At 45.3% G+C, this 27,256-nt stretch overlaps 1 protein-coding gene across 1 annotated transcript in view; it reads right to left on the bottom strand.

Annotated features, from left to right (window-relative positions):
- Window positions 1-470: 470 nt before the first annotated feature.
- The window catches only part of adcy2b (adenylate cyclase 2b (brain)), a 66,615-nt gene continuing 39,829 nt past the window's right edge, over window positions 471-27,256 (bottom strand). Inside the window, exons 9-25 of the mRNA XM_080787719.1 lie at window positions 26,289-26,421; window positions 24,566-24,742; window positions 23,482-23,522; window positions 23,287-23,367; window positions 22,633-22,702; window positions 21,759-21,856; window positions 18,847-18,931; window positions 14,484-14,621; window positions 13,554-13,766; window positions 12,300-12,484; window positions 10,157-10,241; window positions 6,562-6,720; window positions 4,913-5,059; window positions 3,746-3,853; window positions 3,380-3,494; window positions 2,786-2,910; window positions 471-1,390 (exon numbers count right to left, since the gene is read on the bottom strand). Coding sequence (XP_080643845.1) covers window positions 1,238-1,390; window positions 2,786-2,910; window positions 3,380-3,494; window positions 3,746-3,853; window positions 4,913-5,059; window positions 6,562-6,720; window positions 10,157-10,241; window positions 12,300-12,484; window positions 13,554-13,766; window positions 14,484-14,621; window positions 18,847-18,931; window positions 21,759-21,856; window positions 22,633-22,702; window positions 23,287-23,367; window positions 23,482-23,522; window positions 24,566-24,742; window positions 26,289-26,421 — 2,113 coding nt within the window. The 3' untranslated portion in view covers window positions 471-1,237. The remainder of the gene's footprint in view (window positions 1,391-2,785; window positions 2,911-3,379; window positions 3,495-3,745; window positions 3,854-4,912; window positions 5,060-6,561; window positions 6,721-10,156; window positions 10,242-12,299; window positions 12,485-13,553; window positions 13,767-14,483; window positions 14,622-18,846; window positions 18,932-21,758; window positions 21,857-22,632; window positions 22,703-23,286; window positions 23,368-23,481; window positions 23,523-24,565; window positions 24,743-26,288; window positions 26,422-27,256) is intronic.

Below are 27,256 nucleotides of genomic sequence, written 5' to 3'. Positions count from 1 at the left end.
TAACAGAGCGGTCTTCCTGTCTCTGCAGCTCTTTCCGACATTCTGTTCGTGGTTCAATCATTGTGTTTTGTCGTGGCTTCGCTGCAGTTAGCTCATAAAATTAGCAGTTAGCTCATAACATTAGCAGCTAGCTAACTTGTCGCTTCGAGCTGCGGTCTTAGAGTGGCCGGGCACTGACCGACCGCGGTGCAGGCGGTGTTGCCAGACTTCCGCAGTGCGGGGCGGGGCTTAGGAGGCAGCCAATCATGACTAGGTTGCTACTACATGATTGGCTAGCTAGGCCGCTAATAAGAACGGGCCTGTTGTACAGTACAGTATGTCAGGTTTCACCTGACAAAAATCTGTATGGTATAGTTAGTATGTTATAACATCTGCAGTACATCTGCAGGTGGTCTGGAGGTGGTCTCCTTATACTCTTCCACTGACAACTGTAGACCCTGGGGTCAACTAGTAGTGTTGCATTGGCCAACGCTTGTTTCGGGAGCACACACACACATGCACGTACATGCGATTACAAACAACCCTTAATTTCACACCTCAACAGAGTGCCCCACCACTAGCGGACGTTAACATAGGATTAGGAATGAGCCTATGAATGCATATCAATGGCCCATTGTGTGGCCTGTAGTGTAGGTGTTAAGCGACGTACGAGTGGCGTCTTTTAAAATACCGTCCCACCAAAGATAAAATCAGCAATGCGACACTGACGAGTACTGCTTGAAGCGCTTAAGCGCAACACCTCCCCTGACCTGAAGCTTATTGCCAGATTGTTACAAATGCCATCTCTTCATGTGGAAGACCCAGATTCTAATCCTGGGGTATAGGATACGGAAGTTATGGATTGCAGCTTTAAATGAGCTCCACGTCACTATAGTCCTGTACACGTCGTGGCCTACTGCCATCCGATGACCCGGAGCGCATCTTCCTTGCACCAGGCTCTCTCCCCCTCTTGGCCGCACGGCAGGGCTGCATTTGAACCGGGATTTGAAAACCAGATGCAGCGACACAGCACTGAATGGACTGTGACTGTGCACCCGCGGACCAACACCGATCTACCGTACGTACAAGCTTCCTAAGGAATGACGATGACGTGCTGGAAAGTTGCGTGTCCGTCACGCTGGTAGTTTCGGGTAATGTTGGAGTCGACAGAGTCCCCCCTGGCAGATCGCGTTATTTTCACCTTGTACATATGTGTGATCGGTAAAGTCCACTGTTGTTTCACACATGCTGCTTGTGTTCAAGGCATCACGGTCCCCTGTGACAGAGATCGGGTCATCTCGGTGTGAACAAAATAGGTCTTGAGCTCTCCCTTACCCTTCACGTTGATGATGCCCCGACATGAGCACATGTATCCCAGCGCTGTCAGGATGCAACTCGTCTCCTCTGTTACCTGCATGGAGAACACAAACTGACGTTAGACGTTTAGCTCGGGTGGTGCAGTGGTGAAGTATCTGCCCCGTGTTGGTTCGAATCCACTGTGCTGCACTGAATCCACTTGACAAAGCCGGGTGGCTTTGTCATGTGTCTACTCTATACAAACCCGTGTTTGGGGGAGCGAAGCCAGGCATAGAGGGTGTTTCTGAATGTATTATTTCCTATACAGGTGGCACATGGGAGGTGGGAGGTGTGGAATGAAGGTTCTATACGTAAAATAAATGGTAAATGGTGCATAGTGCCTTTATCCAAGGCGCTTTACATAGATTGTGCATCAATTCACCCATTCACACACACACACACACACACACACATTCATACACCGATGGCGGCAGAAACCATGCAAGGCACCAACCAGCACATCAGGAGCAATTTGGGGTTCAGTGTCTTGCCCAAGGACACTTCGACACTAACTCTGGGGGAGCCCCGGGTTCGAACTGGCAAGCCATCCAGCCACTCTACCCCTGAGCCACCGCCACCCTTCCGGCCAGGGCTCCTAACTGGCAGGTGAGTCAGTAGGATACAGTAGGATACATTTATATAGTGCCTTTATCCAAGGCGCTTTACATCAGGATACAGCCGCAGTGACAACACAGACGTGTGTGTGTGTGTGTGAGGAGGAATTAATTGGCATAACGACGGAAGTCTGATAACAGCACATGACAGAGTGAGCCTGGGCCACTTCAAAGTTTAAACGCTTTGTTGTTTTATACTTCATTGTACACCGATGTCATGTCGCACATCAAAATACAAATCATTACCCCCAGGTACCATGGGTAGGTTTACTTGGCCGCAGCCCACATACTTGGCTACGCTGCATGCTCATCCCACAAATGCAGGTTCCTTACATTTCTTACATTGTTACAGCAGACAAATTCGTTACCAATCCCAAATTTCCCATGGATTTTCGGGGGGAAAATACCTTACGCAACAATTGCAAATGGACAATGCTGTCTGTCAGCTTACGGCTTACAGAGGTAAAGAAATCAATCAGTTTTGCCGGACTGAGAAATTATTATTTCATAATCATATTTTGTTTAGCAAAAAAATATATATTAATTAATTTATTTAATTTTTTATCCCACGATTTAGTAACCTATTTGTTCATCCAGTGTCAATTATCCTGGGCGCCACACTCCCTCTGCCAACCTGGGGAGAGCAACGGACTGACCTCATGCTTCCTTCTATGCATGAGGAGTCCAAGCCGCTTTTTTTCAGGTTGGACGTAGTGCGTGGAACACGTTATGCCACACACCTTTTCCAAAGCTCTGTGGATATATCACTTTCATTCTATTATTTGTTTTCATGTGATATATTATACCAAGGCATATATATAACATAGCAATCTCACCTGTATCTTCCCCAGAACGCCGGTGGTTTCCATCCTACTGGCTACATTCACACTGTTCCCCCAGATGTCGTACTGAGGTTTCTGGGCCCCGATAACACCTGCAATCACCGGCCCGTGGTTGATGCCTGACCCAGGGAAACCCATGGATTAAAGAAAAATGTTATATCCCGACTGAAACGGTTTGCATGACCAAGTCTGTGTGGTTTGTGAAACCATATGAAAAGAGACCCCCCCCCATACTAGCACTGTTTGCTAAACACTTGACACAATATGTAGAATTATGATGTTTTAGTAAGTTGCTGCTGTTCAACAGCCAAACAGGTGAAGAAATCACAGATGTTTCTTTTATATGAAATATCAGAGATGCTTCTGGACATAATTTGGTACAGTAGTTTGACCACGTCAAATGCTCTAATAAAAAAAGATATAATAATAATAATAGCCAAAGCTTGTAGATCAGCTATTTTCCCTGTGCAACATGCTTCCATAGAAGATCATAATAACTGTAATCAGCCGTGGCAACTAAGAACTTGGAAACCACACACACTTCGAATGCACATACTTTGACATTTTAAACATTTAAAACACACTCACCAACTCTGAGTCTGAAGTCATTGAAGGAATGTTTGTTGATGTTGTCAAGTTTCCCAACCAGTGCAAAGGCAAATTCCACCATGGTGCCAATGTGCATGTACTGTCTGTCATGTTCCTGCAGAGAGATGAAAGAAGCCAGATTTAACAGTAGCGTCGAATAATATAGTAGGGTAAACACAGGTGTCACCAATTATACTAGAATAGGATGATGGAGTAGGACATTCTTTACAGAATAAAACGTTGAAATAGGGAGGTACGTTGGTTTCTACCCGATAGCAACGATAATACAAATTGGCCCTAAACGTTAGTAGTCCAATCTTGGAAATGTAGTTTCCAAGCCCCTGAAGAAAAGCCCTTGCTCCATGCCTGTGTGTACTCTGGTCCAGGGCTGGCATTGAGTCCAGTAGCAGCCATGTAGGTGCTGCCAATGGTCTTTATCTTCTCCACTCCACTGAACTTGGGCTTGGACAGCAGCTGGAAGACACACAGAAGCAAACAAAGCCAATGTTTGATATACGGTCATCTCTTATTTTGAACATTCTCTCTTTCAAAATGCACAAAAAGTGGCCAAATGTGGTATGCATGCTAAATGTACTGTATTCTTTTTTATGTTTGTTTTTGTGGCTTTCGCCTTTATTTTATATTTTTTATGGAGGGACAGACAGGAAATGGGGAGAGAGATGGGGGGGATGACATGCAGTAAGGGATCGAGAGTCGAACCCGCGGCACACTGCCAGACTGGATTACCAGCCAAGGTGCCTGGACTGCTGAGCCACGGCCCAGGCCTAAATGTATTGTATTCTAATATTAAAATGTAATTATATAACTGTAATTTAGTATGTTTATGAGATATATGTGACATAATGGGTTGACAATCTACTCTCTACTCCCCTTGCCTGTCTAGTCTAAAGTCTAGACAAAATCACTTTTCCACTTTTCCACTTTTTCACTTAACCACTTTTCCACTTTCATCTTCTGACATCTTTGACATTATGCCAATTCCCCCACGTTGTCCCCGTGCTGTCACTGCTGATCCCCGGCTCCTTCAAACCACCAGCCCCATTCATGTTTTAAGAATAAATGTCTTTGTTGATATTGTTGCTGTCGGATGGAAATGGATGGAAAAATAGCCTTGAAACAAGCCCTAGTTAACCATAGCTTTACTCAGGTTAAGTTTAAGAATGAGGTTAGGTTTAGGCATAGCTTTTACTGAGGTTATACGCGTAGGAATAAGGTTAGGTTTTAGGCAGTTTAATTGAGGTTACGTTTAGGAATACCTTCGTGGCGAGCGTTCTGGATTTGGATTTTGTTTTGGGTGGCGAGCATTCTTCTATTCACCATAGGAGACTCTAGTGCAGTCACAGAGTACTGCAAACATGGTGAATTGTGTGTTTTTGTTGTACCCCAAGGGTAGGATTTGGACCCCCAGTAACCCACGCCCATGGTGGGGAGAACTTTACTCCTGCGCCACCTGGATGCCCGTGAATAAAATCTTTTAAAACAGCGAAGAAGTCAGACAGACGGACGGTATACCTCATCAAAGTCGGCGATGATCTCGTTCAGGAGGCGTAGACACTCCAGCCCCTCCTTGTTCACGTCAGACTCTGTGTAGAACTCTTTGAAGTCAGGGATGGAGGCGAACATCACACATACCGAGTCATATGACTGGTGATACAGATCCTGATGGACACATACAGAGAGGGTGGGGAGGTTCATTACGTTTAAGTACTCTGTACTGTCATTTATTGAAATTCTTTATTAAGAAAGAAAGAAAGAAAGAAATACAGACAGACAGACAGACAGACAGACAGACAGACAGAAAGAAAGAAAGAAAGAAAGAAAGAAAGAAAGAAAGAAAGAAAGAAAGAAAGAAAGAAAGAAAGAAAGAAAGAATTCAAAGAAAGAAAGAAAAAAAAAAAAAGTCGAACTCAAGAGTACTCTGTTAATTGAGTAGCTTTTTCATGTCCTTTTTTAGTCTACTTTCATTTAAAGGTGACATATCTTGGTTAAAACAAAAAGCGTATTGTTAGAAATCTCTACATTCTGATAGAAATCATTGCTATACTTGAGCAGCTGTCGCTCAGGAGGTAGAGCAGGTCGTCCAATGATCCCTGGGTCGGCGGTTCGAATCCCGGCTCCTCCTGTCCACATGTTGAAGTGTCCTTGGGCAAGACACTGAACCCTACACTGCCTCCAATGAGTTGGTCAGTGTGAGCTTGCCACAATTGGTGTGTGAATGTGGGAAGTGAGGACGCTGGCGTCGACTGTTCGCCGCTTCACCTCCCAATGTATGAATGAATGAACCATTGTAAAGCGCTTTGAGCACTTGGAAAAGCACTATAAAAATGCAAATCATTAATTCATTTATTGAATGCTTTCATCCAATCAGAATCATTCATCAGCTTCAGCTGCAGCTATATTGTTCCAGTTCCAATTTCATCAGCTCTCCCCCCATCTCTTCCAATTTCCATTTGTTATTCTGATCTCTGGACAAAATCCAAGAGTATAGGCTACAGCTCTGCTCTGAGAGGGATTGGATGGTACAATGTAATCATGGAGAGATTACATTCAGGGTGACACCCTGAACCCGGGGAGCCGGGGTCCACTGGTGGGACGTGAGGATACTGCAAGTGGGCCTAAGACTTTATTAATAATATAACATTAATATATATATTTCTTTAGTTTTTGGCTTTTGTGCCTTTATTGATAGTTACAGTGAAGATGGAGAGAGAGAAGGGGAGAGACATGCAGCAAAGGTCGTCATGAACGGGACTCGAACACGCAACGCACTGTCAGGCCAGAGCCTACTGTATATGTGGCATGCGCCTGGACCACTAGGCCAGCGGGGCGCCCCGACATTAATATATCATCATCATATCCATTTGAAAAGTTGTCCGCAACACACGGACAAGGGACCCAAAGTCAACAGCTACGTCATGCCGAGACCGCCCTACTCACTACTGCAACGCCGTCCTACACACTACACTCACACGGCAGTGATGTCACAGACTTACCCTCTGCGTCGTTCCAGATCTATCTCCTCATGTCGCACCGCGGGTGGTGTTGAGGCTCGGCGTTATATATATATATATATATATATATATCCACACAGTGGAGTACATATATGTATACAGTATACTGTAGTATATAAACAGTATATTATAAATATACTGTAAGCTGACCTCATTCTTCCAGTTGCGCCCGAGGAAGTGTTCTGCGACGTGGGCCGGCAGAACGTTCTCCAGGAGAACGCGGTTGAGGTTCTCCATGGTTTCGATCTCCTCGCACTCCCTCTTGAACTTGTCCCTCCAGAGGAAGTCTAACCTACAGTAATATTCATTCTGTTACAGGAGGACACAGAGTAAAGAGACACCCGTGTCATTTCACACCCTCCATTCTGCTCTCCGGTCATGAACAATGCATGCGGGGACGATAAAGAAAGGTTAGTATGGGAGAGAGTCCACAAGCCACACACACCTGTATTTATTATGCTACAACACACTGTTATTAGGCTTAGTTATTAAGCACATGAAATCTAGTAAACATTTGGTGATAATGGCTGTTCTACAACAAGCTCAGTAGTCTGCAAGTAGTCTGGAAACCAGACGAATCTGCCATTGCATAAAATATTAAATATTGCCCTCGCAGTGATCTTATTCTGGCCATATGCCAGGCTACGTCGCAAGAGCTTGTAGAACGGCTATTTTCTGCAAAGAGATTTGGTGTTGCGGGGGGGAAAAGGAGCGGACCTGGTATAGAGCCCTGAGGGACCCCTGTCAAAGTAAAGACATATGGTCGAAGAGGTTGATGCCTAATTCATACTTTAGATTTTCAAGCTAATGTAACCAGAGGCTATAGATACATACATATGACGGACCACAGACTTATTATTAAAATATACAAAATGCTAAATTATAAAATATGGACTTTATTACGAGCAATTTATACCAAAGTTAACAATAAAAGTAGAGACAGATTAAATCACACGAGAACATTAGCTTTCCCTATTACCAATGAAACCTATACTCTGGCCTACAGATTAATTTAGTATGGCTAAAAAGCAGTGACCACTCGTGAATTGTGATCACACCAAAGATACAAACTGCTACAGCTGCGTGCACGTTGAGTCAATGAACACACAGGTTGAGTTCCCATACAGCATGTTGCTCAACTTTAATTAATGACTGCACTACCCTCAGCGTGGACGACGCCACAAACGGATTACAATGGCGAGCACTCTCCCTCTTTTCAGCGTGAGTTGCTAACTCACTGCCTCCTCTCCTTTCCTTGTCGGAAAGGACTGTCGTTCCCGAACACTTTAGAACCGCAGCCCTGCTCGCAACTCTCTCTCGTTGCGAGTAACACGGCTTGCTGCAGCCTTCTCACGGAAATATCTGGTCTAGCTCTCTTCTGGCGACACCGAAGTTCGAGTTCACACCAGAGACACGCCCACACTACTCGTCACTATACCCCACACTGCTCCCACGTCCACCCGGCCACACTAATAATGCATTGCATTGGCTAGCAACAAGCTACGTTTCATTTTCAATCCTAATTGTTAGTTCTGACAAACATCCATTAGGTTCCAAATGTTGTGTTGTGTTGTCAATAGGGTTTGTTGGAGCATACAGTATATATACATTTGCAATGGGTCTGGTCCACAAGATTCGATACACCACCAAGATACCCATGTACCTGTCTAAATACTTCCTTAAAGTCCACACCCACAACACCAGAGGGAGTGCAACAAACCATGTACAACCCAGATTCGGCACAAACAAGGGACTAAATTATTTTCGCTCCTATGCCACCAAAATGTGGAACGCCCTACCAACAGTCATTAAGACATGTGAATCCCTTGACTCCTTCAAAACCGCTCTCAAAGGGCACCTACGGATGGCTGCAATTCAAACTAGCCTCTGTAAAATCTGAATCCCCCCCCACCGCCCCCCCCTTTTCCCCTCACTGTATATGTATCCTTTCCCTTTTTGCTTCCTACATGATGAATTCCTGTTCTGTTCTTTAACTACATAGAAGTGTCTATTTGTATGTCTCTAAATGTTTTGATGAATTGAACAATGTGGACCCCGTTGTAAACAAGTGTAATGCTTAATTGGGTCGTCCACTCACAGTTAACAGTCTCTGTATTGAGTTTGTGCTTAAAATGTACTGTAATTCTACAAACTGTTAATAAATATTTCAATCAATCAATCAATCAATCAATCAATCAATAATACAATACAGTAGGTGTGTGGACTCTTTTTATGCTTGTTTCATCCATGAACAAAGCAAAAAGCCTTGGACGATACAGAGCACCACGACTATGCTTCAACGAGACCTTACACAAAGCTAGTCACCTATATATTGTCCTTGAAAACAATTTGTATTCCTCACGGACCATAAGACCATTTTCTAAGAGACGGGCTCCTTGTATTTCTAAGCTTTCCAGGCAAATGGAAACTTTATCAGTTCTGTGGGGGTATAAACCAAACGATCTCAATCTAAAGAGCGTGTTTGGTATTCATGGAAAATTAATGCTCCAATAAAACGATCAGTCGCTGCTCTCGTTGCTCAAGGAAATGGTACTGTATGTGGACGGGACTGTTTTGCATACGAGATAGCCACTGCCTGTGCATTGGTTATTTATGATTGGGGACTTCTAAACATGCCTAAATGTGTCGAGGAGAATCATCTATCTGGGGAGCGCGTATGTGTGCGTGTGTGTGTGTGTGTGTGTGTGTGTGTGCGTGTGCGTGTGCGTGTGCGTGTGTGTGTGTGTGTGTGTGTGTGTGTGTGTGAAAGAGAGAGAGAGAGAGCACTGTGTGTGTATGCATGTCAGATATGGGGGTCTATGAATGACCCATTATACCCCTGTGTGTTTGAGCTGCGAGCTCCAGGCATGGATGTATGTGCGTGTGTGTGAATACATACATCACAGTGTCTCTCTCTCTCCCCAGATACAGTTATATATCATGATGTGTGCGATTAGCAGGCTAGTTGATGCATGCGTTTGCCTTACTGGTTTCACCCTTGAGAGTATACAGCACATTATTATTATTATTACATATCAGTCGCTCTAGTGGGAGGCCCTCACCCTAACCTCCCACGGGGGCAGCACACCTAAACCTAACCTTAACCCTCTCCCAACCCATAACGCACGCCTCACCAACCATAATCCGGTCGTTTTAACGCACCCCTCACCAACCAAAATCCGGTCGTCTTAACGCACCCCTCACCAACCTTAATCCAGTCGGACCAATGCCTAACCAATGCCTAATGTATGTCTAACCAAAGGATGCCTCCCAGTCGTTTAGCTTGGGGATGAATCGAGACCAAGACACATTATACATATATGTTTGTGTTTGTTTGCTTCTCTTCAGAACACAGGGGGAGATGCTGTATTAACAAGGCCATGCGAGGATGAATTCCCAACGCAGCTTAGAAACCGACTAACAATGATTCTAACCCCTTAAGCTCTATTATATAATTTATTTTTTACATAATACTCCCAAGATAGCCAGTCTACGAGCTCACAACGCACCACTGACCAGACCGCAACTTTCTTCAACAGCACTTTGAAGGACTTATTTTATTTCTATTTTATTATTATAGAGTTGAGTCAAAAGGTCTTTGCCCACTGAGACAAAAGCAATTTATTAGTGGTTAATCCGTTTTAACGCATCCAGAAAAAAGAATGTTGTCATTCGTTTTCTTTCTATCTTTTTTCATAAAATGTCCCACAGCATGTCATGGTTTCATTTCATGGTGGTGACTGACCTGCCTGGCTAACACCAGCAGAGTGATGAAGAAGATGAACAGAGACACTGAGCCCATTGTCTTCAGATCCTTCAGGACTCCAGGTCTGGAGAGAGAGAGAGAGAGAGAGAGAGAGACAGAGACAGAGACAGAGACAGAGACAGAGACAGAGACAGAGACAGAGACAGAGACAGAGACAGAGACAGAGACAGTCAGGTATCTTACCCTAGCTTACCATCTTAACACACACTTTATTCAGCGCTGTCTATGCCGCATCCTGGGAATCTCTTCGCAGGATAAAGTTCCCACCCCAGAAGTCCTGGAACGTGCTCACTCCCCCAGCATGGTGAGAACATGCTGGTGGAGTGAGCACGTTCCAGGACTTCCAAGTAGCGGGTGCATTACGAAGGCCAAATGGCATCACTGTGTATTGAAACAACCCATCCGGAGTAAGTAAGATGCGGAGATCTCTGACTTGCCAGTTAGCCTGACTTGCCAGTAACCCTTGAGCAAGTCCAATTTGGTCACGGATTTGGCAGAACCCACTCTATCCACACAATAATCCATACAGCTACTCAAGAAGTAATTAAGAGTTCCAGCTGGTGGTGACTTGAGGACAACTGCACAGTCTTATCGGTCAGTGCTGCGTCCAATGCCAATTTCCTCTTGGCGACCAAAACACGTTGAATCTTACATTTTGAGAGACAGCAGGGGAAAAAAAATCTAACTTAGGAGTGGAGAAAACTTTTTTCTGATAATGATATTGTAGTCAGTGAGGGAGGCGAGGTGCCCTCGTATACCAAACTGTCACTCACATCTGGAAAATCAATTCTACTCCTTCTCCGAAACAAAAGAACCAGTCGCAATCCTCTTTGCCAGAGGCGAAGCTTAAAAAGCTCACAGTAACTATAGGTTTCTTTCAACTCTCATCTATCCTTGGCTCACAATTCGTTGGCTCAAATCTCTTCGCCAAAAACAGTTCACGGTTGTGACGTCCGTGAACTTGTAGATCGGCTATTTCTGGCATTTTAAGCTTAAAGATCTGCTATTTTTTGACAAATGTTTGCCCCAGAATAGGGACACGCGTAGGGTTCAAGTGGCTACTGCCTTGAGGTTTTTGGCTCATTTATTATGCTGCCAGGCGTGGAGATATAGGGGAAACAGTCGCTCTCTCTCTTTCTCTCTGGCTCTCTCTCCCACAAACACACAAGTAATATTAACCAGCGTAAAATATAGTTCATTGAGGAGGTAAAGGGAGACGCTTTATATTGTGAAGGGCCCTTCACGGTGCCCGCCGGAAAGAGAGTGTTTAAGCTGGGCTGCTAACTGGCTCGTCTGGCTGCATGTTACAGTAACAGACTACAGACGTATCTTCTCCGGTGTTGCTGTGAACAGGTTTAGCACTGTGCAGACTCTGCAGTCGCCTGGTAAAGTTGAATTATGATCAATCTCGCACCAGGGCCTGTGGGACATTCCCTCCGCCGGTGTGTGCTCACGGTCACTCACGGTCGCAGAGACAAGGTGATAAACAGCTCCACAGCTGTTTCAACTTTGAAACTCTGCACACACACAGTTATAGCTTGTTTCTGTTTGTCTCCATTGTTTTTATTTTTCTCTGTTTGTCTTTCTACTTTTAAGACCTGGTGGGAGTGACTCTTTTGATCTGAATTTTTAATCAGCCATCAGGCAGAAACAAATAGACCATACTTTTGTTTTTGCTTAATGTAAGTCGCTCTGGATCAAGAGCGTCTGCAAAATGCCTAAATTGTAAATTGTTTACAACTTTATTGGGAAGAGGAGCTAACTCGTGCATTGCCAAAGGGTGCTGGGTTAAAAGCGATACTAAGAGATTGAACCCAGGCTTTGGAAAAGGCTTTGGAAAAAATCCCAATTAACGTTTCAATCCGATGTGGATCTTCTTCAGGTCAAAAACCAATTTTATTTAGCATACTATTTTATTTTAACATCTTATCTTTTATTATTTTCAACAACTATTTTAATTGTATTAAAAATGACCTTCTAAAATGTGTTTCTTTTACATTTATTTTACTGTTAAAGAACTTTGATGTGTGTGTGTGTGTGTGTGTGTGTGTGTGTGTATGTGTGTGTGTGTGTGTGTGTGTGTGTGTGCGCGTGTGCGTGCGTGCGTGTGTGTACTATGCACCTGTCCAGTGTCTGAGTGCGGTACAGTGCAGTACTGTATCCATCCAGCAGGGGAGCGTGGGTCTGGAGGATGATGATGTTGTATATCACCACGGCAACCAACATCACCACCATCTTTAGCTCATAGTTGATTCTCAGAAACACAGAGCATGACACCAGGCCCAGGATGCAGCAGTAGATAAAATACTACAGAGAGAGAGAGAGAGAGAGAGAGATCAATATACTGTAAAAAACACACACACACACACACACACACACACACACACACACACACACACACACACACACACACACACACACACACACACACACACACACACACACACACACACCCCCCATGTCCATATATGGAGCTGGCCTGTTCTGACATCATACTCGTCTGCATAGACTCCATATTTGGGCATGCCTGACACAGAACTCCATATGTGGGCATAAAAGGGACACAGACATAATATCTGGGTGGGGCATGCATTTCCAACTTGCATCGTTCCAAGTAGGCCCATGCCCAACGGGCACCGCTGTAGAGGCTCCAACGGGCTCCGCTCTATAGTAACTATAAATGCACCGAGTCTCTGTGTGTGTGTGTGTGTGTGTGTGTGTGTGTGTGTGTGTGTGTGTGTGTGTGTGTGTGTGTGTGTGTGTGTGTGTGTGTGTGTGTGTGTGTGTGTACGTAGGTCCGTACGTCTGTAATCCACATAACTCGAGAAGCGTATCGTCGGGATTAATATTGATATATCGATATACGAAAAATCGCTATATCACTATATCGTTACATTACATTCTCGCTTGCTTTCAACGAAGGCGGTCGCCTGATGCAAGTGGAGAAATTAGTGGCGTCACGCACAGTCGCACTCCCCTCACAATTTTGTTGTACTGTTACAATGACAATAAAGATCTATCTATCTATCTATCTATCTATCTATCTATCTATCTATCTATCTATCTATCTATGCCTAGTAGCTGGACATAATTACGAATTCGTAATGGCATGAAATACAGTTTGGGTGAACCATCGCTGTCAGGCAGAAACCTTGTATCTCCATATTTCAACTGTAGTGTTTTCGTAAATGTCGTACAATGTCACCATGCAATGTCACACAACAGCAGTTAAAATAGCAGATCTACAAGGCATCACAATGCGTCGTTGTACAGTGTGTACAGTTGATCGGAATTTTAAAACGTTTTTTTAAACAATAATAAAAAGGGAAGGTTTCCGCCCGACAGCAACAAAATCATGCTTTCCCGCTGTACTTACTGGCAGATAGAACTTGTCCTCGTCTGCGAGATGGGAGGAGCTTGGAGGGTCAAGCATGCTGTCATTGGTTACATTGGTGTGGGCGGGACTTGGTGAGTCAAGCAGGCTGTCATTGGTTGCATTGGGGTGGGCGGGTCTTGGCGAGTCAAGCAGGCTGTCATTGGCTGCATTGGGAGTCGTTGGAGTCGTACGAACTTCGTCTTCCAAGAAGAACTAGCCAGGGAGACGGGCATGTCAGTGTGTGTGTGTGTCACACAGAAATAATTGAGTCCAAGCTTAAACTTATGTTGTTGCACCAAAATAGAAAACATGCAGTAATCCTGGTCTCTAAACTGCCTCCCCCTGGCCTGACGGAGGGGAAAGGAACTGGTTGGAATAACGTGTTCCTCCCACACGCTACGTCCAACCGGGGAAACTCCCCCCTGTCAGGTGTAAAGGAGCGACTTGGACACTCATGCATGAAGGAAGCATGAGTTCAAGTCCGTTGCTCTCCCCAGGTTGGGGAGAGGGTGTGTAGAGCCCAGGATCACATTAGATAATTGACACAGGGGTGAAAAATGGGTTACAAAATGGTGGGATAAAAAAATATAATATATATATATTTTTAAACTTAATGTATTTTGATGGGAGGAGGTCTACAGGTATTATAGGTGGAGAAGATGAGGTTCAGTATACTGCACTGTATATGTACTACTGGCTGCTATACGTACAAATCTGCATTACAGCCCAAGTAGACAGACTGTAGCAGCCAAACTGCTACAGTCTGTCTACTTGGTTCTGGATTTATTTAGTCTCAAGCACTCTTGCATAACATGTGTTGCGCTGCTTGGCTTGGTATCCCTGACATAATTTCGCCTTCAGGGTAAGGCTTAAAAAAAAGATTCACTTAACACCCAGTGAATCTACGAAGACGAGGACCTGGCCACTCACCATGTTGAAGACAGCCATTACCAGTATGAGGGCGGTGGTTGTCATGGTGAGGACCAATCGCAGCCAGGGTTTGTTGGCGATGATGATGCGTGAGAAAGTTGGGAGCCAGGGAACGGAACAGAAGGATCCTTTACCTCCCTGCTGGGGACACGTGACAGACGTGACAGACAGACAGACAGACAGACAGAGAAATGCAAGTGTGGTAAGGTCTGCAATGATGTGCAACATCAACATAACATAGCAATAATGAAGCCAAAGTAATCAGATAAGAAAAAGCCCAGTGATTAATTATTATAGCAGCAATAGGGGGGTCACATATTGTGTCCAAAGTCAAAGTCATACGATTTGTCACACACGTTACCGCAGTGAAATTTGTTCTCCGCATTTGACCCATCTCTTGGAGCGGTGAGCCGCAGCCAAGGAGCGGTGAGCCGCAGCCGTGCCGCGCTCGGGAATCATTTGATTAGTAGATTTGACCGCCCAATCGGACCCTTCGATGCTGAGTGCCAAGCAGGGAGGCATTGGGTCCCATTTTTACAGTCTTTGGTATGACCCGGCCGGGGATCGAACCCCGACCTCCCAGTTTCACACTCTAACCACAAGGCCACTGTCGATTATAGAATTATTATGTGCAATGTGGCAGAGGCTAACTATGTTGTATATGTACATATTGTGGGATGTCGCATGACAGTGGGCAGTCAGAGCGGAGTGCCCTGGGACACGTCATCGACCACAGGTATCTGCCCATATTCCTCCTCAATCAGATCGATTACGCAACAGCCGCGCCGAACGCCTAAATGTTTGAAAGGTGTGGGACAGACGGGCGCTCCGTCTCATTCTCCACTGACTCACGGCGGGGGCCCTGGCGTGGCAATCTGGCGGTAGGTCTCCACACACACACACACATCCCCTCACATTTGCCACTTGTTCAGACTCAGAACTAATAGTGTCTTCTCATACACATGGATGAACCCTGAAGAGAAGCACGTGTGAAATACAAACAAACCGACTCCTGAAGGAATCGGACAGTGAGACGGATACTGTCCCTATAGGAGGAAACTAACCCTTACCGTTGAGCCCTTTGGGACAATAGCTGCACTTGGAAATAAGTGAATACTGGCCCCGGCCGCAGCCCCTAAAGAAAGAACTTTAGTTGATTTAATGACTGTTTGCCCTGACAAACTGTGTGCTGAATTTAAGTTGTTATTTCTTTAATCAATTTGCCCGAGTGGGCAAAACTTGCTGTGTCTCCTGCTTATCGTAGCTCAGTGGCGCCCACAATATATACACTGTGCAATACTGTTTAAGCAATATGTACAGGAATAACTACAGTTCCGAGGCAACACATTATAATTCATTATTTTTTCCTCTTTCCTTCTATTGTCCATGTCCTGTTTATGGCTCCAACAACCGCTGGAAAGAAGCTCTTGGCTTTGAGGCGCCTCACACATCCATGTGACCATGTTGACACACATGGTCACAAACAGTCCGTTTCCAGGGTGTTGCCTTATCTTTCATAATCCTCAAGCATCTGTGGTCATAAATATACAGCAGGGACGGGACGGCATGCTCACTCTCTCCACTGGTGCCCCATTGATCAATCAAGAGGGGCACGAGGGACCTCTGCCGCTTCTCGCGGGAATCCATGATGGCTTTGTGGAACTTCTGAAACGTTCCAAAGAAGAGGGAGTTTCTTTGGCACCACTGACTGCTGCATCAGTTCTGGCATGGGGAACAGCTTTGTTTTCTGTTTCCGAGTCCAAACTGTTCTGTTTTCCTGCAACATGTACTGTATCTGGAACAGACTCCCAGAAAACCACAGGTCCTTTTGCTCTGTGTTCTTAGTGTTTTATGTAAAGCCCTTTGGCCTTGCCTCTAAATGTATGCACTATACAAATGCATCTGCCATTGCCTTAACTAACTGAACAGGGTTATATGGGGTTACAAGGGATATGTGTGCTCTCCCCCACAGGGAGGTCAACAGTGCCCCGTGTTCAGCGCTGTTTGTATTTAGCAACATCCCACCTCACTTAACTGGAAACATTCCCACAAGAAGCCCTTCCACTGCACTAACACGCCTTCACAGACGAACGGAGCACATAATAAAAAACAACTCGGTTCATTACACAAAACCTGCCACCACCACTCACACACACACACACACACCTACGCATGCACGCATGCACGTACGCACTCACGCATGCACGCACGTACGCACTCACGCATGTACACACACACACACGCACAGTAGTAGTATACTACACACCCACTAAATTGTAAATGGTGCAATTATATAGTGCCCTAACTTCCCTTTCTCCGAAGCACTTAAAGTGCATTACAGTTCAGTCACACACATTCACTCCTCACCAGTGGAGGAGACCATTCGAGGCACAACGTGCTCATGGGGAGCAGTTAGTTAGGGAGTTCATTGTCTTGCTCGAGGTCACTTTGAAACGCACGCACGGAGAGACTATATAGACGCCACCCAATCAATACAAAATGTATGAGCGACAAGCTCTGAAAAACTTTTTTTGTCCGTTTATTTCCTTATTTCTATAACATTCATTTCTAGCTCTGAAAAAACAGCCATGCACTTGTCTTTGGAATGAGAGATGTCGGGTCGAGTGGACAGATAGTGTGCCAAGAAGACGAACGGGTAAATGAATTGGTCGTCAACACAGACGTTTAGCGGCCGCTGTCAGCCAGAGACGGTGGAGGACGCAAGGCTTCATTTCTCAGAAAGAGCACATTTCTCCCTGCAGACAGCTTCTATTAACGGTTCAAGGCAGTCGCACAGCTTTTGAATTCCGCACGACAGAAACATTCAATACGTTTTTGTTGTACTGATAGATCTCCGTCTCCGTCTCGTGTTTGCACGTGTTTGCTTATGCTCAGTTTATTTTATTTATTCTCTCCTCTCTCTCTCTCTCTCTCCCTCTCACACTTTTTCTGTGCATGTTACTCTTAATAAATGTATCTTTACTTATTATTACTCTAAAACTGTAATTACTTTAAAAAGTTATATTACTTATTACTTGGTTGGTATTATGTTACTCATTAAATTACTATATTACATTCGCTAACACAACTTGTTGTCTTCTTTTAGAACTGAATCTACTTTACCATGACAGGAATTAACCTCTGCAGGAAGAGTCATTAATCAGTCACACATTACAGCCCTTACACTACTCGTTTGTTACTGGGGGAAAAGTAATATATTATTACAGTTAAAACATTACTTTACTGCCCACCACTGGAACAGCATGTGTACAGTAATGTGCTTGCGTGTCTGTACACGTGACGCATATGTTTAGTTTGTGAGTGTTGTATGTACGTATATAAGGGTTCATGTCAGCACACAGGCAAAGGAGGCTGAAAAACAGCCAAAAAAGACACGCACGTCTACAACCTAGACGTGCACGCACGCGCATGTGCACGCACGCACGCATTAGGCCGTGGTGCCGGATAAAAAACACTGATAGTTCAATTCAAGATTCAATAATTTATTTGCCATGTCAACAAGTTGATAGGAATTTGTCTTGTCAGCAGCATAGGAAATTACATCCAGTTTTTTCAAGTGCTATATGCATATACTATGAGTTCAGATGTCTAATGGCTACGGAGTAAGTGCTATCCCTGAAGCGACATGTAGAGCTCTGGATACTTCTATATCTCCTGCCTGATGGGAGGAGATTGAAGAGGTGATGTGCAGGATGGGAGTTGATTCTGCAACTCTGCAATGATTTTATTTGCCTTCCTAATTATTCTGGTGGAATAGAGTGAGGAAAGTGTAGGGAGGCTGCATCCTATGTTTTTTGATGCGCGACGTACTAGTCTTTCCAGCTTTGATATGTCTTGAGAAGGTTGTGTGACCAAACCAGACAAGCATGGAGAAGGTGAGAACACTTTCAATAGTGGCCCTATAGAAGTGAGTCATGGCTGCTTGGCTGACTTTAAACTTCTTAAGCTGCCGCAGGAAATAGAGACGCTGGTGTGATTTGCTTATTATGAGACTGGTGTTAAGATCCCATGATAAGGATTCATGGATGGTGGTCCCTATAGGAACCGGAAGGAGGAAACTCTTTCTACCTCTTCCCCATTGATGAAGAGGGGGGGGGGGGGGGGGGGAGACACGATTTATTTTTCCTAAAATCTATGAACATACTTTGGTTTTAGAGATGTTTAGAATCAAGTTGTAACTCTCACACCATCTCACCAGCTCCTCTACTGCTCTGCGGTAGTCGGTTTCAACCTCGTTGGTAATAAGACCGACTACTAGTTTAAGAATAAAATAGTCCATTTCTGCTCCCAGACCAGATATTTGACTATCGTTTATTCCTCAGACCTTCATGTCAACACTTACCAGAATGTGACCAGCGAAGCAGATGAGCAGGATCAGAGCCAACAGCAGGAACGCCATCCCAAAGGAGATTCCCAACACAGCCGTTCTGAAAGACACACACAGTCCACGCACGCACAGTCCACGCACGCGCGCACACACACACACACACACACGCACACACACACACACACACACACACACACACACTAAGCTTCCAGCCATACAGTACCTCTACAACAATAGGGTGTCTCCGTGCAGCAATGGACTGTTGTCCACGTAAGAGGCACCTTTGTTTGTAAAACCTTGTAAAAACAGCCATGTTTTTTTATATTATAAAAGATAAAGAAAGCAAAAAGCTTTTGGCATTCAGAAAAGGGGACAAACAAGCAACGAAACCAAGACAACACGTAAATAATGTTTTTCCAAGATTCTCAAGGCACAACAAGGCTTTGTGCATCAACAAATGCATACGACTCATAAGTAAACCAGGGGTTTTCAACCGGTGGTCCGTGGACCACTGGTCCCTGGCCATGCCTTTTTTTTTTTTTTTACAATAGTTCTGACTGTATGGTGTGTGTGTGATATGAAACGTGAGCTTACCATAATCACAGTAATCCTTAATCATATTCCATCATATTCAAACAAAATCACTGTATTTTATTAGATATTATATTGATATTATAGCTATTTTCTCCAGCTCCCTGTGGTGCATGAACCTCCCACCACTATTGTGTGGGGTGGGTCTATGATGGACCCGCCACGCACAATAGTGGTGGTCTCCAGGTTGCCCTTAGTCAGGATGGTGGTCTCTGGGTCAATAGTGGTGGTCCCCAGGTTGCCCTTAGTCAGGATGGTGGTCCCTGGGTCAATAGTGGTGGTCCCCAGGTTGCCCTTAGTCAGGATGGTGGTCCCTGGGTCAATAGTGGTGGTCCCCAGGTTGCCCTTAGTCAGGATGGTGGTCTCTGGGTCAATAGTGGTGGTCCCCAGGTTGCTCTTAGTCAGGATGGTGGTCCCTGGGTCAATAGTGGTGGTCCCCAGGTTGCCCTTAGTCAGGATGGTGGTCCCTGGGTCAATAGTGGTGGTCCCCAGGTTGCTCTTATAGTCAGGATGGTGGTCCCTGGGTCAATAGTGGTGGTCCCCAGGTTGCCCTTAGTCAGGATGGTGGTCCCTGGGTCAATAGTGGTGGTCCCCAGGTTGCTCTTATAGTCAGGATGGTGGTCCCTGGGTCAATAGTGGTGGTCCCCAGGTTGCCCTTAGTCAGGATGGTGGTCCCTGGGTCAATAGTGGTGGTCCCCAGGTTGCTCTTATAGTCAGGATGGTGGTCCCTGGGTCAATAGTGGTGGTCCCCAGGTTGCCCTTAGTCAGGATGGTGGTCCCTGGGTCAATAGTGGTGGTCCCCAGGTTGCCCTTAGTCAGGATGGTGGTCTCTGGGTCAATAGTGGTGGTCCCCAGGTTGCTCTTGGTCAGGATGGTGGTCTCTGGGTCAAAATCAGTTGAAAACCCCTGCAGTAAACAGTAAACACGTATAGTCCACGTTGTCCACGTAAAGAAGCACCTTTGCTTTGGACCTCCCAACACACGCTCACGACACGTGGCCAGTCGGTTCCCTTCCCATATTTGCACGTATATACTGTGCGAGGGCGTGACGTCACCATGAAGCTACAAGAATACTGCAGAGCACGCCATAAAAGAGGTGATGTCACGTCTAAAACGGCGAGTCACCGCTATTAGAGTGGTGTGTGTGTGTGTGTGTGTGTGTGTGTGCGTGTGTGTGTGCATGCGTGCGGGTGTGTGTGTGTGTGTGTGTGGGGGGGGGGGGATTGTTCCTTTGGCTCTTAGTGGCGGTAAATTAAGATGACCGTGGCTTTTTACCATGGCCATTACAGGGACGCCACTCTTTGATTAACTTCATCCATAATTGCCTGGCAGACAGTCACGGCGCCATTTCATCACAATCCGCTCTTCAACATTCCTTGTGGAGTTCTCTCCCCTTCCCTGCGCCGTGCCACCCTTAATGAAAGAGGTGGGCCACGGCAGACACTTTGAGGCCGTTAAGGCAAAGCTCTTTCCTATTTGGAAGATGTTATACGAGCGGAAAGAGCGGAAATTGATGTTAAGTGTTTGTGTGAAGGAGCATGTTGTAATTCAGTGACTGTCGATTTTGAGTGTGTGTGTGTGTGTGTGTGTGTGTGTGTGTGTGCGTGTGTGTCTGTGTGTGCGTGCATGTGTGTGTGTGTGTGTGTGTGTGTGTGTGTGTGTGTGTGTGTGTGTGTGTGCATGTGCGTGCGTGCGTGCATGTGTGTGTGTGTGTGCGTGTGTGTGCGCGAGCACGTGCAATCCGTGCATGTGTGTGTCCGGAGCTGATCTCACACACCGAGGCTGACAGATACGTCATAGCTGACTGGAAATCATAGATCATTTTGAAGATGACAGTACTTTCTTTCTGGCTTTCAGTCATGTTGCAGTCAAGTGTATAGAGTTTTAATGGCCCCCCCTGCTTAAATGGAGGACGGAGGGCTCGTCTGAGGACGGCCTAGAGAGAGAACTATATCAACTGAACTATAGGGACACCCTGGAACTCCCTTCAAGGACTCCCGGGGGCCTCCCCAAAACCCCCATGTTCGCTCTGAAATATATATATTCAAAGATTTGCGCCACATTTTCACGACTTTCACAGACCTACAAGCTACGAGCTTGTAGATCTGCTATTTTTCAATAGCTAAAGTATAACGCTTAAAACACCAAAAGGGTGTAGGGACACCCATGGAACTCCCTTCAAGGACTCCCGGGGGCCTCCCAAAACCCCATGTTGAGGACCAGAACTATAGGGCCACCCATGGAACTCCCTTCAAGGACTCCCGGCGGCCTCCCCAAAACCCCATGTTATGAGAACCAGTGCCGTAAATTGGCCTGACCTGAAGGTTCACACTTACTTGGGCAAGACGAGGATCTGCACTATGAAGATACAGCAGAATATGAGGCAGGCACAGGTCACATAGTACTTGAAGGCGGGCAACGTCGTAGATCTGTACTGTTGAGGGAAAGAAAGGGCAGAAAGAACACAATGAGCCATTAAGGTCTCACGCTCACAGGGGTTGAAAGGTCTGAGGTTTTGGTCGTCATATAGCCAAGAGAGCTTCCATTTTCGCATCGCAACTTTTCAGGACTAGAAAGCCTGCAATTTCTATTAGCTTGTATTCCCCATTGATGATGTAACTGGAAGATGGTTTCTAAACTGCCCACAGCCCTCCTATGAGACACAGACTGAGTAGAAAGAAATTGCACAATTTTTTCATGATTATTAGTGAGGACCTATTATATGAAGATAGGTTGCAAAGTGGTGAAGTGGTCCTTTAATATACAATAGAATGTACAAACAAGCAACGAACCAGGACAGCATGTTTTGACCAAAAGTGAGGTCTTCAAGTAAATAATGTTTTTCAAGATTCTCAAGGCACGACAAGGCTTTGTACATCAACAAATACTCATACCAGTAAACAATACGTAATCCTCGGCTACTGTAATTCTCTCTGACAGAAGATCTTGCAATTGCCCCCTGTGTGTATAGGCTATATCAGTAGTGTGCGTGCGTGCGTGCATACTGTATGCGTCTTTCCACAGCTAATCTTACAAACGGCCAGACTGATCAGTATCGCCCTCCAGCAGGCCAAGGAACTCAACTCCCAAGTTATGGGACACAGCATGTCCACAAGGCTATACGGCGTGGAACTATACTCTAGCCAATCAGGCGCAAGCGAGGAGAGGAGAGGAGAGGAACACAGAATCACGACTGCTTGGTTAGCCCACCTCTTTCTCCAGGGCCTTGTTGTGAAAGAACAACGAAATCCTCTGGATGTCTTCAGACTTGAGCCACTGCCTACAGATGATTAACACAGAGACACAGGGGAGCGGTCACTGCTAATGTGTACAGGCTCAACGCCCCACTGTAACCACAATACAGAGCATGGTGACCTATAGCCTGGCTGAACAGCATATCTTTAGGAAGCGCTGTTGAACTTAGGAGTTGGCCTGAACTCCACTGAGTTCCACTGAGCAAAGAACACATAGAAGCTGCATGGCGTCATGGACAACGGTTCCCAGATCCTCCGAGATACAACCGAAGTTCAACATCACCTTATAGGTTAAGATATGAGGTTCAGCCAGGTTAGGTCATCGTGCTCTATACGAGCACTTACTGTATATATCAGACTTAGATCATGATCAGACAGCTAAAAAGCCAGGTTCGAGTTAAAAACATTTTATGTAAGAATTGTATTTAACCACGTAAGCCCTATTCGTCGTATACAACGAATAACGAAAATAGCCGATCTATACATACTAGATCACAGCATGAACAATGTTGCGTGAGCTTGTAGATTGGCTAATGTAGCTATTTTTCAGGAAATGGACATTGTTCGAGAAAAAAAAAAAGTGAGAAAATCTCAAACACGGTATACTGACTTCTGGGAGTTGATCCCGTCGATGGTGCGGATCATGCGTTCGTTGAGTTCCTCCTCGAACCTCTTCCTCTGGGATTTGGACCTGTGGGTTTGAAGGAGTGAAAAGTGTGTGAGTGTGTGTGTGTGTTACAATGTTCACCCTTTTATGCACTGAGGAAACGTTAGAGAAACACATGTCCTCATGTCTCACTCTCACCTTTCGCGTCTCTGGTAGTGGTACTGACCCATGGGCACGTCCTGGAGCGTGGAATACACAATCACAACTTCATTAGATACAGCTGTAAAAGAGTACGTGTGTATGTATGTGTGTGTGTTTGCGCGTGTGCGTGCATGCGTGCGTGCGTGCATGTGTGAAAAATGTCAACTGCAGTTACAGGAAGAGTTAGAATAGGGGAGAGAGAATAGAAAATATATAGCATACAACAAGTCTACATATGCAGCATGATAATAAAAGAATAGCAACGGATAGGTGGCACTACGGAAGGCAGACATGCTTCTTTAAGTGGGAAAACATCCACCATATAAAGCGCGGCAGCAGTTTATTTATTCATATTTATATTATTTATTTTATGTTCAAACTTATGCATACATGTACTTTAGATGATGCTATGAACGTTGTTGAGGTATGCAATGATATATTATTATTTATTACATTGAACATAAGAAGACATATTCCTGCACCTACAGTATGGCCAATGGCCACTGTTCTGTTTCCATGGAAACAACCATATCTATTTTGGCCTCCATCAGCCAAGGGCCTTTGAAACCCTCCCTCGCTCCCAGTGGATTTGTGCATATGCATATTGTTGCCGCCAGACAGAAAACTTGTAGGCCAATCTCCATATTTCAGCTTTTTATGTTTTTGTAAATTAATATGAATGCGCCCTACTTCTTTGTACAGACAAAAAAAACAACAGATCAACACGCTCGAAACGTTGCAATGCAAAAGTGAAAGCCGTTAATGTGTCTCTTTGTTCCAAATGTTATTTTTTTGTTTTTTACTGAAAAGTAAATGGCAAACAAAATTTTGGACATGCAAGGTTTCCACCCATCAGCAACAACAATAGGCTATGCATGTGACCGGTTGTGCGCACGTGCGCGCCTGTGTGTGTGTGCGCGCAGAATACTTTCTTTGTTAGTGTAAAACGTCCTTGGATTTCTGAAAGCTGCTAAATGAATTCAATGGAAGTGTAATATTACATTCTACTGTGCGGGGCAAACGTCCAGCAGACTGTGGGAACTATAGACATTCTTGTGTGTGTGCCCTGGTGTATACTCACAGTGGTGTTGATCATGCCGTTGTCCGTGGTCATGCTGTCCCGGTGGTGGAGGTTGGCGAAGGGCTTGGCGGCGCCCCATGACTCCAGGTAGCGGGTCATCCTGACGGAGGCCCTCATCTTCCCTCCGTCCAGCGAGGGACGAGAGCGCACCACCAGCAGAGGGGTGTGCCTCTCAGCCTGAACGCACCAGAGACACCCAGTTACAAGATACAACAGGCCCGTTTTTTAATAGCGACCTAGTCATCAATGGGAGTCGCCCCCCATGCCGCCTAAGCCAATGGGAGCCGCCTAAACGCCGCCAGCCAATGGCGTAGTAGCGACCTAGTCATGATTCGCTGCCTCCTATAAGCTATGACAGGGGCATGGCGGAAGTCTGCAAATCTGCAATGCCCAGACCACACTCTCAACCATAGACACGTATAAACATCGCAGCGGAGCAGACTCAGGGGAGCGCCTGATAACACTCCATAAATCTGAGAGTTACAGAACTTGGAACACTCTGAAGGAACCCATGGGGGTCCCTGGGTCACACTTTGAGAACCACTGCTTTTGACTTTACAGTCAAAAAATGATGTATTAACCACTTAAACCCACAGACATAAATAGGTAGACGCCGCTTCCGAATCTGGGGCGCATGTATGATGTATCTGCGGGCGCCATTATTGTGAAAGGCGAGTTCATATCGCAGCACTCCACTGAAAGAAGAGATATAATTAGTTTGTGTGAGATTGGTTCAGAACGAAGGTGTGTTTGAGGATCTCACTCAACATCTTTGCTTAAAATAGCCAACGGCAAGTTATTTTCTGCAAAAAGTTTCCTGATTAAGTGATTAAGATTAGGGTTGTCAAATGCAATAATGCATACATCTGAATGTTTAATGCTTTAATTAACAAGATTTGGTTTGAGTCCAAAGACAAAAGACTAAACAGTCTTTTGTATTTAATTCCATATAGTTTTTTATTAAACATTAGTATGATATTGTGGTATTGATATGGTATTTGATATAGCCCATTTGTGTGAATTAACCACTTGTAATTTCTGCCCTGTGCAATATCTGTTTACAGATACTGGCAGTGGATCAGCGGTAGAGTGACCAGTGCAGTTCGAACCCGGGCTACACCAGGGTTCCAAACCCCTAATTGCTCCCGATGTGCAGGTTGGTGCCTTGCATGGTTTTCTCCGGCATCAGTGTGTCAATGTGTGTGTGAATGGGTGAATGTAATGCACAATCTCTGTAAGGCGCCTTGGATAAAGGCGCTATATAAATGCACCATTTACAAAGCCTAAAAGGCGGAGAAATGTAATTGCGAACGCAATGAGCACTAACTATGAGACCCTGCATATCATGTCTGTCTGTCTGTCTGTGTGTCTGTGTGTGTGTCTGTCTGTCTGTCCCGCTGTTACACCACCCGCCCGCCACCAGAGGGTGCAGCTGTATCACACACACAAAATAAACGGCAAAATAAAAATGAAAAAAGGTCTGTGTGTGTGTGTGTACTGTATGTGTGTGTGTGTGTGTGTGTGTGTGTGTGTGTGTGTGTCAGACTGCCACAACAGCTGCGTTTGCTTCCCGCGTTAACGCGTCTTACTGGTTTTAATACATGTAATTATTGTTATTTATTTCAATTAATCGTCAAGTAAAATGTCAAGATGCGGACAGTCTCAGTCAAGTAGTGCGTGGTTGCAGACTGCGTGAGGGATGAGAGAGAGAGAGAGGTCTGACCTTGGGGTTGATGACGAGGTAGGTGACCACGCCGTGTTCCTTCAGATAGGAGTCTCTGCTCTGTCCGTCCCCCAGCTCCACCTTGTAGGACCCTTTCAGATGCTCTAAGGTGACTGAAGAGATGTGGACCCTCCTGGGGGATGACGGCAGGGCACGGGACAGTGGACATGAGGGGCCAGGGGGAGACATGAGGGGCCAGGGGGAGACATGAGGGGCCAGGGGGAGACATGAGGGGACAGGGACAGGGATGAGGGGACAGGAGGAGACAGACGGGCAGTGAGAAGTGCAGAGGTTAGGAGGTTCTCTCCACTAAGTCTCTATGGCGGTGGTTCTCCTAAATTGACATGAATTTGGCTGCAAAAAGATTTTGTCGGGGACCACTAGAAAAGAAGACTTACCAATATTTTCAAGATAAAAAGTTCAAAGTTAAAAGATAGCAGATGTACAGTATACAGTACAAGCATTGCAGCACCTAGTGACACACTGCACTGTGAGCTTTGACATCTGCTATATTTGAATAGCCCACATATAAAATGTGGTTAAAATGACTGTGATGCTGTATTAAATGTGTTGAGCGTCCATTTGGTATATCTAACAATAACTATATTTAGTTGGGGGACCCCCCCGGAACCCTCTCAAGGACGGCTGCTGTGGGTTCCTGGACCCCATGTTGAGAACCGGTGCTCTATGTTATCTCTTCCATAACTCTACATCGCTGCTATTTCCTCACATTGTTTCCAAATCCATAAACAACTGTACAATAACCTCTGTACCCATGTGCTGATATCTTTTGTTTGCTTTTTTCTTTAGCCGTGCTTCCGTTGTTGCTGCCGGTGCAAGTCATCAATGTGGTGATCAATACTAGTCTAAAGCTTCTCCACTGCAATCTCGCTCCTATTTATTTCTTGTGGAACTGGCGTTCATTCGCCTCTTTGTCTGAGTCATGGTGTTATGTTGCCCTATTTGTA

This window comes from Protomyctophum bolini, assembly GCF_963924005.1.
Source record: "Protomyctophum bolini genome assembly, chromosome: 17".
NCBI classification, from domain to species: Eukaryota; Metazoa; Chordata; class Actinopteri; order Myctophiformes; family Myctophidae; genus Protomyctophum; species Protomyctophum bolini.
Note: the sequence above shows the minus strand (reverse complement) of the source record. Positions and strands in the feature narration are given on the sequence as shown.